We start from the raw sequence: 10,128 nt of genomic DNA on the forward strand, positions 1-10,128 counted from the left end.
ATGGCCTTGGCAGCTCTACAACCCTTTGACTCTTGTACCCTTAAGACTAAATAAAGCCTGCCACTTTCAGTTACTATCATGGGATGGAGCCTGGCCCCCTCCTTGAATTATGTTAGCATGAGCTTTGATCTGCTACTTTTTAGAAACAGATGAGTCCTTAGACATTTTCTTTTTACAAATTGGAAACTTAGCTGGGTGGAGTCCCACCCTTTGGGCACCCCTCCTTTTACTCTAATTCTTTCTTTCTTTTTTTTTTTTTCTTTTTTCTTTTACTCTAATTCTGACTTGACCTTTCCTTTTCTCTTTCAGCACAAGCCATGGCTCCAACATTACATTCCCTGGTGCTCCTTTGCTCCTCAAACTGCACATTTTAAATTTCCTTTTGTCCTGATTGCTCTTTTTTTATTGTGTATCTGCATAACAGTGACCATGAATAACTGCATGACAGAGTCAATATTAGTCTGTATTAAAATATCCTCTGCCAACCAAATTATCCGAAATGCTTCACTTTTGCCTCAAGCAGATTCTTAGGACAAGGGCAAAAAGCAGCCACACTCCTTGCCAAAATATCACAAGAATGCTCTCTAGCCAAGTTGCTAATATTGTTCTCATATGAAACCTCTTGAGCTGAGCCTCCATAGACCATATTTGTTCTTAGCACCAGTGTCTTCCAAGATCCTGCTAGGATGGCCCATTAAGCCCTACTACAGTGTCCAACCACTTCCCCAGTTCAAAGTCTTCTACTTTCCTCCAAAAAACCCAGCATAGTCAGACCTGTCACAGAAATTTCCCACTTCCTGATACAAACTTCTGTCTTAGAAACTTTTCTATTAGTGTGAAGAGACATCATGACCAAGACAACTTAAAAAAGAAAGTATTTAATTTTGGGGCTCACAGTTCCAACAGGTTAGAACCCATGGTCATCATGGCAGAAGTATGGTATCAGGCAAGCTGTAACTGAGAGCTCATATCTTGATCCACAAGCAGAAATCAGGGTAGCAGGAGTGGAGGGCACAAGCTAACTGGAATGTTAGGGGATTTTGAAGCCTCTAAGCCCATCTCCAAAGACACACATCCTCCAACAATGTCACTTCTTAATCCTTCCCAAATAGTTCCATCAACTAGGAAGCAGAAGCTAGCATCCGAATATATGGCCCTATGGGGCCATTCTCATTCAAACCTCCACAGAGACATTTTCTAGGAGACAATTTGACCTACGGCACAGTACGTGCTTGGTAGACTTGAACAGTTCTTAAGTATGTCCATGTTGGTAGCTATAGTAGGCCTGGAAGGCTCAGCACACATCTCTGTAATTCTATAGATGAAATACAGACAGGTCCTTCTACTGATCACTGGAAAGAAGATGTGCCAGTGAGGATACCAGGGGCCATTATACCATTGGCAAGGAAATTGTTAAGATCTTGGTTCTGGACCAGATCAATAAACTTGTAAGAGAAGCATGGTGGTGGCTTCATGTGGCCAGGAAAGTCAGCTTTATGAAAGCTAACTAGACTGAGTTAGCAAAACCTAAACTAGACTGAGTTTACAAAAGTCTTACTTGTAGTGTCTGATACTGTAGTATCAGTGGATTTTTACGGTCCATTGTTGCTTCTAAGTGTGATAGGTGCACAGGACAATCTTGAGTTGTCATTAGCTTGCAGAAGCAGAGACACAAGTTTGAGGCTTGGAAGCTGACAGTAGGTCTTTACAGGCATTGACATATGTACTGGTTTCTTTTGGGCAAATCTGTGCACAGGCCCTAAGGACTTCCTGACCTTCCACAGCTTTGGGGACAGCACTGGCTCTGGGTTCAAATCTCTGTTCATAGAAAGGCTCTGAGTAGACTAGGGAGTTCTAGTTAAGATGAGACCCAAAATGTGGAGTGTAAACAGAGGCAAAGCTTTTCTGTCCTGACTGCCTGGTCCCAAATAAACACATGAAATTTTATATTAGAAAATGTTCAGCCAATAGCTCAGGCTTATTACTAACTAGCTCTTACATTTAAATTAACCCATTTCTATTAATCTGTGTGGCTTGTGGCTTTACCTGTGTTCTAGCATCTTGTTTCTTGGGCGGCTCACTAGTGTCTCCCTTGACTCCACCCTTTTTCATTCCTGTCCTCAGTTTGATTGTCCCACCTAACTATATCCTGCCATGCTATAGGCCAAACAGCTTTTTTATTAACCAATAAAAGTAACAGATATTCACAGAAAGATTATCCCACAGCAGTGGGGTTAACAAAATTACAGATGAGCCTGGTGCCATATCCCTGTATGCATTTTCCACTGGCCACCTCTATCCAAGTTATATAGGCATACCATAAGCAGCTCTCAGTGGCCAAGATCACCAAGTCCTACTTTGAGCCAGCTAATCAGATGGTCAAATATGACCCTAACAACATGGCCCGCTGCATGTTGTACAGAGGAGATGTGGTCACAGCCATTGTCACTATCAAGACCAAATGCATATCCAGTTTGTGAAATGGTGCCCAATTAGATTTAAGGTAGAACTGGATGCTGTGACATCATTGTACCTGCCAGCAAACAGCTGCTCAAGGGTTTGAGGAAGAACACCAGCTTTTACATCAAGCCACAGGAAAACATGTTAATGACTTTGCTAAGCAACTTGCACTTTTCTGAATATGCCTGTACCCTTTCCTTGTAAACACCCTCAGGTTCATGGGTATATGATCAGTGTTTGATACTTCAGGGTACTGGGTAGGAGACAGCCCCAGGCATGCAGAAGCAAGTGATGAGGAAAGCTGTGAGGTCAGCTCTGGCTTCACTTCCCAAATATTCTCTATTCACCAGAGAGCTTTATCATTTCCTTTTTTGTTATTGTTGTTTCTTTAGTATTTTGAGACAGGGTTTTTCTGTGTCTCCCTGGCTGTCCTTGAACTCTCTCTGTAGACCAGGCTAGCCTTAAATTCAGAGATACTCCTGCCTCTGTCTCCCAAGTGCCACGATTAAAGGCATGTATCACCACTGCTAGGTGAAAGACATATTTTTAAGTTGTCAGTTTAACTAACAGGAAAATATAAAACAAGCAGATTTCACTCAAATGGATATATTAAGTCTCTACATATGAAAATTGCACGCAGGCAGGTGGTGGTGCACACCTTTAATTCCAGCACTTGGGAAGCAAAGGCAGGTGGATGTCCCTGAGTTTGAGGCCAGCCTGGTCTACAGAGAGAATCCCAGGATAGTCTCCAAAAGCTACACAGAGAAACCCTGTCTGGAAAAACAAAACAAAATAAAAAGATGTTGGATATGGTAGTTTACACACAGAATCCCAGAATTTGGGGATGAGGCATTAAGCACTTGCATTTGAGACCTTCTGTTTTACAATTACTGAGCCTGTGGATTTGAGCAGATGGATTTTCTCAGTGAGACACTGGAAAGATGAAGACTTCAAGGCAGCCTCTGTTGGCAAGTGCTGTAGAAAATGCTAGACCTTGGTACCTGGCTGAGGTTTTCTCTCAGCTGAGTGTATGGTCCTGTGAACGTGTAAAAATATCACTTATGAGGAAACATTAATTGCAGCTCATCTTGTCCCCAAAGAAACCAAATTGACCCTGCTAATCTCTTTGCACCAAGTTCTTTTTAGAAAAAAAAATTTAAGTTTATTTTATGTATATGTGTATTGGCCTACAAGTATGTCTGTGCACCATGTGCACACCCTGGCCCCTTGAAGTTCAGAAGAGGGTTTGGCTTTCCTGGAACTGGAGTTTTCAGATGGCTGTGAGCTGCCACATGGGTGCATGGAACAGAACCCAGGTCCTCTGCAAAAGCAGTTCTAGTACCCTTAACCACTAAGCAATCTCTCCTACATTTTTTTTTTTGTCAGTTTCAATGTGGACTTAATTTTCATGTTTGAAAATATTTGGATTTTTAGCTGGACATGGTAGTACGTGTCTGTAACCCAAGGACTAGGAGCTAAAGGAATTCAAGGTCACCCTTGGATACATAGTGGGTTTGATGCTAACCTGGACAATGTTAACCCTGTTTCAATAAAGAAAAAAAATGGGGTATTTTACATTATAAAAATGTGCACAATATTAAAACTGCATGGAAGACCAGGAAGCTAAGTCCTATTCTCTCCCACAGCTGTGTTTTTTCCCCCTTAGAGAGTAGGTTCTGTGCATAGTCAAGGTATATCATATCTCTTGTTATGCAGGTAATGTTGGATGACAGTGAGGCCAACAAACATGTGGAAAAGATTCTTGTTCCTTCTGAGTAAGGTAATCAGTATAAACACATTATTTTGAATTTAAGAATGGAGTATTTTCATGCTGTGCTTTACTCTGAGTCTTATGGGAGGGCTAGAGAAGGGAGCACAGGGACCTTGGACATGTGTGTATCCAAGGGCTATGGAAACCCAGAAAGCTGGCAGTGTTGTTCCTGAAGGGTCAGGTTGGGAGAGGACATATCTTCAACAGGGCAGGAATCCTGGTGCCTTTGTCCCTGTTTCTTTCGGGTGCCAGCCTGGCTGTTTTCCCAGCTCTTGTTAGCTGCTATCTGCTCATCAGAGAAACGTCTCTGCCTGGGCACATTCCCAAGTATTTGTCCTCTTTGGCTTCCAATGTATCCTTTGTGTGAGTTCACTATTACAATAGGTGTTTTCTACACATAAGTGCATTTCTACTCCATTTTCTTTATATATATGCTAGGATAGAGTTTTTGTTCTTTTCATGTGTTGGACTGTATGGGTGTGTAATGCTTTCACTGGCCCTTTTTCTATTTTGACATTAATGATTCAAGCACATACAATCTTAATATGGTTTTTGTGTCTGTGTGGATGAATCTGAAACATAAAATTTTAAAGGGTCAAAGAATGTTAAATCTTAGTCATTTTCAAAAGTATAATACTAGTTTTTATAGTTCAAAGTGGATCTACAGTTCTCAACTTTTAACAAACTGTCATTTTAAAAGCCGATATAAACTCCACTGTATTTTCCTTTTTATGATAGGTGGGCATTAACTACCAGCCCCCATTTATGGACTCTGGGGGAGACCTGGCCAAGGTACAGCAAGCTACATGCATGCTGAGCAATACCACTGCCATTGAAGAGACCCTGGCTCACCCAAATCACAAGTTCAACCTCATGAATGTCAGAGAGGCCTTTATGCAGGACCTAGCAGCACAGGGAAAGGGTTACAGAGAGATGGCTGTGGATTCTACAGAACCAGGGGCAGAGTACTGAGTGCAGCTATGTAGCTGGCAGCCATATCTTTATATCCTCCCACTGTTAATATTATTTTTACTTCATACAGTACATTACTACAACAACTACAACAAATTCCCTGTCTAGATAGCTGCCTTTCTTGGAAGGGCCATTTAGCCAACTACTGAAATCCTCTGTGGCAAATACATTTGTTTTCTCTAAGACATTAATGACTGTATGCTCAGGTAAAAGCTTCTACAAGATAAGGGAATTAGGGCAATACACATTTTAAATTGAAGAATGAAGTCCCTCACACCACATGTGAATAGCATGGAAGTGGCTTTCATCTTGTCTTATGAGGGCTGAGGAGCAGAGTGCAGTTGGGGTTCTGACATGTTTCTTCATTAGCTTTCCTCCATGGCTGGCGAATGTGAGCTTAAAGTTTTAAGTACTGATTTAAAGAACTTGATCTAAAATGGACTCAACAGGACTGCTAGATGTCACAAAGTAGATGCTAGAAAGAGATCCTGTTGTCTGGCCTAGTCGTCCTGAGACAGTGGTAAAACCCCAGTGGGCGCAGACCCTCCTGGCCGTGTTTGCAGCCGCTCTGCTTATGCAGTTAATTCCGTTACTCTAAGAACTTTTTTGTCTTTACATTATATTTAGTGCATATGAATGCACATGTGCAAATACGTAGGGGTCAGAGAACAACTATTGGGCAATGGTTCTCTCCTTCTAACCATGTCAGTTCGGAAATCAAACTCAGATCGTCACGTTAACAGAAAGTGCCAAACCTTCCGCGGCCATTGGCGGAGCTCTCTCAGGCAAAAGGCCACGTTTTTCTTGGTGGTGGATCTTTTTCAACCAGAGTGTCCGCTTACGAGATCCATGGAGGACCGCATATCGCACCCGGGCTGCTTCGCCCTAATGGCGAGTGCTCAGTAGTTACCTTGGATACACAAACAAAACTAAGGAACGACGGCGCAGCGGCTTCAGGAATCTCAAGCGCCTCTTGGAGCAACGATCATTCCGCACTCTCAACATCCGGTGGCCCGCCCTCCAGGATCTCTTCCGGTCCCGCCCCTTAAGGGCATTGACAGTAGGCTACGGAATCCCTACGCTCCCAACTTCCGCGTTGACTCACCCATCGCGAGACTTCGGCGGCGCAGCAATGGCAAGACCGTGAGTACCGCTGACGGGAGTCTGTAGAACGAGTTAGGACGGGACTGGGACGAGGTCGGGCAGTGGGGGAGCCGGCAGGTTCAGGCCCTCTGGAGGGAGTGGCGGAGGGGCGTGAAGGCAGTCCTCCAGCGACTGCCACCCACGACCCAGCTCCCACCCCTTCCCCAGATGCCGCGACACTGCTCCGCCGCCGGCTGCTGCACACGGGACACGCGCGAGACTCGCAACCGCGGCATCTCCTTCCACAGGTCAGCGCGCGTGCGTAGTGGCACGCGAGGGCTCACATGCGCAGGCGCTGGTGTTGCCGCACTGTAGGCCGTGCAGGAGACAGCGCCTTCCTGAGGTCGAAGTGAGGCTTGAACTTGTGAGCGGGAGGGTTAAGGGCGGTCGAGGAGTCGCGATTCCAGCCAAAAAGGACTGGACGCTTCCTTGCCTTGGACGTGGAGCTCTGACTCTTTCCCGCTAGGTGATGCTGACCAGGCCCCGTTCCTTCTCTAGTCCCCAGTTTCCTCCTAGCGGGTGGTAATCCGAAAGGGTCGTGGGGAGGTCTGCCCGCCTTGCCTGGGTATCTTGGGCATCCCGATCGCAGGCTGCAGCAGTCTGGTGCTCATGGTTTTGTGGCTTTGCAGACTTCCCAAGAAAGACAACCCCAGGCGCGGCTTGTGGCTGGCCAACTGTCAGCGGCTGGACCCCAGCGGCCAGGGCCTGTGGGACCCGGCCTCTGAGTACATCTACTTCTGCTCCAAACACTTCGAGGAAAACTGCTTTGAGCTGGTGGGAATCAGGTGGGTCTTTCTGCCAGCCAACACTAGAACAGGGTGTGAGGCATCAGAGCAGTGGGTTAAGTGGGACAGCTCTGTGCCCTGCTGAAGTCTATGAACGACTGGCTGGCACACTCACAGACAGGCAGACCTATGTCATGGGTGCTGTTACCTCTTCCCAATTCTGTATAATAAAGCATGGCTGCAGGATTACATGCCAGTGGCATCTGAGAAAAACAGCCTTTCCAAACTGGGTAGATAGTCCGCTGGCAGACTTGGTATGCAAGCAGGAGGACTTGAATTCAAATTCAAGTACCCAAATAAAAAGCCCCATGTAGTTGCCTGTTTGGGCTGCTAGCTAGCTAGTCTAGAGGAGTTGTTGAGCCCTGTGTTCAAGGAGAGACTGCCTTAAGTAAATAAACAGATAAAAAGAAGGTGGGCTGGAGATGGCTTAACAGTGTAGAGTAGTTGTTACTCTTCCAGAGGACCAGGGTTCAGTTCCCAGCACGAAGGAATCCCTCACCTTTTCCTTCCTCTAAGGGCACTGGCACACAGGTGGTACATGCAGGCGAAACATTCATACTCATAAGTAGGGCTGGCAAGGTGGCTTAGAGGTTAAGAGCAGTGGCTTCATGCTGTTGGTGGTGGCTCACACCTTTAATCCCAGCACTCTGGAGGCCGAAGCAGGGGGATCTGTTAGTTTGAGACCAACCTGGTCTGTAGAGAGAGTTCCAGGACAGCCTCCAAAGTTACACAGAGAAACCCTGTCTTGAAAAACAAAAGAGCACTGGCTTCTTCCAGATGATTTGGGTTCATTTGCCATCATCCACATGGTGGCTCACAAACCAGTAAACTCTAGTGCCAGGGGATCTAATGCTCTTTCTGACCTCTGTGTGTACCAGGCATGCACATGGTGGATAGCACCCATACACATTAAAAAAAAAGTTTTTAAAGAGAAGAAAAATTTAAAGGTGGAGAATAACTGAGGAAGACCTCTGGTCTCCACACAAAAGGAAAACAGCTTTTCCATGGGGTATTCAGAACCTAGTTCTTCCAGCAGGCCCACAAATAAGAGACTTCTGACTGGTCCACCTAGCCCTGTGGCAGTGGGGGGTGGGGGGATGGGTTGTGGGGTTCCCATTCACTTCAACTCTGGACACAGAGCAGACTAGTTGGAGTCTACCAGACTTGGCATTCTTCAGATTATTGGCAGTGTACCATGGAGCCCGTAGCCCTAGCGCTGAGGGGACCTATGTTGGGACTAGGGGAAGTAGCAGCACTTTGTCTTCAGCTCATCTGGGCTGCTTCTCCCCACAGTGGGTATCACAGGCTGAAGGAAGGGGCAGTCCCCACCATATTTGAGTCTTTCTCCAAGTTACGTCGAACAACCAAGACCAAGGGGCATGGTTATCCACCTGGCCTGCCTGATGTCAGCCGGCTCCGGCGATGCAGGAAGCGGTATGTGCTGCAGGAGGGGGATGCCCCATCCTCCCCCCAGGGCTGAGGGACTGGACTGTAGGGTGAATGCCAGCATCTTCACTGAACAGGATTCTTGTTGCCTAGACAAAGTGAAGGGGCTAAGGTGTTGTTAGGGAGTCTAAATGGGTGTATGAGGGTCCTGGCATGCTCTTAGTTGGCTAGTCAGTTTCTTTCTGTCTCCCCTCCAGCTACTCTGAAGGTCAAGGACCCACAACCCTGTTTTCTCCACCTCCTGCTGATATCATCTGCTTCCCTGTGGAAGAAGCCTCAGCCCCTGCCACTCTGCCTGCATCCCCAGCTGTGAGGCTGGAACCAGGCCTTAACAGCCCCTTCTCAGATCTTCTGGGCCCACTAGGTGCCCAAGCAGAGGAAGCAGGCTATAGTGCCCAGCCTTCACCAGAGCGCCACCCCTCCCCTCTTGAGCCACGGCCTATCTCCCCTTCTGCTTACATGTTAAGGCTGCCACCACCTGCTGGAGCCTACATCCAGAATGAGCACAGCTACCAAGTGGGGAGTGCCTTGCTCTGGAAGAGGAGAGCTGAAGCGGCTCTTGATGCTCTGGACAAGGCCCAGCGCCAGCTGCAGGCCTGCAAACGGCGGGAGCAGCGGCTTAGGCTTAGACTGACCAAGTTGCAGCAGGAACGGGCACGAGAAAAGCGAGCACAGGCAGATGCCCGCCAGACCCTGAAGGACCATGTGCAGGACTTTGCTATGCAGCTGAGCAATAGCATGACATGAGCACACCCAAGGCTCTGGTCTCTTCCTCAGAGGTACTCAATTGGAACTACATCCACCAGGCTGACCAGCAGTCACAATAAAGTGGATGCTAGAAAGACCCTGCTGTCTGGCTCAGCTAGGACTGCCAGACTCCTTCCTAGACAATGGCCAAAGCCTTGGAGGAATCAGGCCCTGGCATGCAACCTCTTGGCCATGGGGAATCTGTTTGCAGTCCCTTTGCTTATTTAGTTACTCTTTGAAGTAAGAAAGCCAGCTCCTTTGAGTCCAGGCTGGTATCATTGATGACACTGAACTCCTAATTCTCCTTGTCCCTTCTGAGTAGAATGATAAGCATGTGTCATTGTGCCCCATGTCAGACTTGGTACTTACGTAGAGGCACAGCAAGCTTCTGCCCACAGGCCTCATCTGTTTGGCCAGTCCCTTGCACTGCCCACTCCTGCTCCATTTATGGAGCCTCAAAACCAACATATGGTGTTACACTTGTCAGGTAGGGAAATGTTAATCTTTTAGATACAGGATTTAGATCCTGGCCTTGATACCAAGTTCATTTTGAGAATCTAGGCTTCTTACAGTAGCTGTGTCCATGGTAAACACCAAGTACATGGTCTCTCCCTACTGCTCTTTGGCCACATAGCTAAAGCACAATTGAGTTTCTGGCTGAGTTTGTACACAAGGTTCTGACAATTTTCTTTTTGAAGCCTGGGTGAATATGTTTATTTGTATCCTGTGTAGAGGACATAATTGAAGGTCCAGTTACAGGGGTCAGCATGAAGCAAGATTTAAGGTGTTCTCCCCCCCCCCCTC

The 10,128-nt window shown here is 46.7% G+C and overlaps 1 protein-coding gene across 4 annotated transcripts; it reads left to right on the top strand.

Moving 5' to 3' along the window:
• Positions 1 to 6,202: 6,202 nt before the first annotated feature.
• Positions 6,203 to 10,119, top strand: Thap7 (THAP domain containing 7). Of its 4 annotated transcripts, none has more exons than XM_051191097.1 (5): positions 6,203 to 6,346; positions 6,515 to 6,594; positions 6,976 to 7,131; positions 8,425 to 8,565; positions 8,775 to 10,119. In XM_051191097.1, the coding sequence occupies exons 2-5, from the start codon at positions 6,515 to 6,517 to the stop codon at positions 9,322 to 9,324; spliced, it is 927 nt and encodes a 308-aa protein (XP_051047054.1). In that variant the 5' UTR covers positions 6,203 to 6,346; the 3' UTR covers positions 9,325 to 10,119. The 4 variants fall into 4 exon arrangements, with proteins under 4 accessions (XP_051047054.1, XP_051047057.1, XP_051047055.1 ...); XM_051191100.1 differs by having other exon boundaries at positions 6,274 to 6,346; positions 6,515 to 6,689; XM_051191098.1 differs by having other exon boundaries at positions 6,275 to 6,346; positions 6,515 to 6,695.
• The last annotated feature ends 9 nt before the right edge of the window (positions 10,120 to 10,128 follow it).

The sequence above is a fragment of the Phodopus roborovskii genome, unplaced genomic scaffold (genome assembly GCF_943737965.1).
Source record: "Phodopus roborovskii unplaced genomic scaffold, PHOROB, whole genome shotgun sequence".
In the NCBI taxonomy this organism is placed as follows: Eukaryota; Metazoa; Chordata; class Mammalia; order Rodentia; family Cricetidae; genus Phodopus; species Phodopus roborovskii.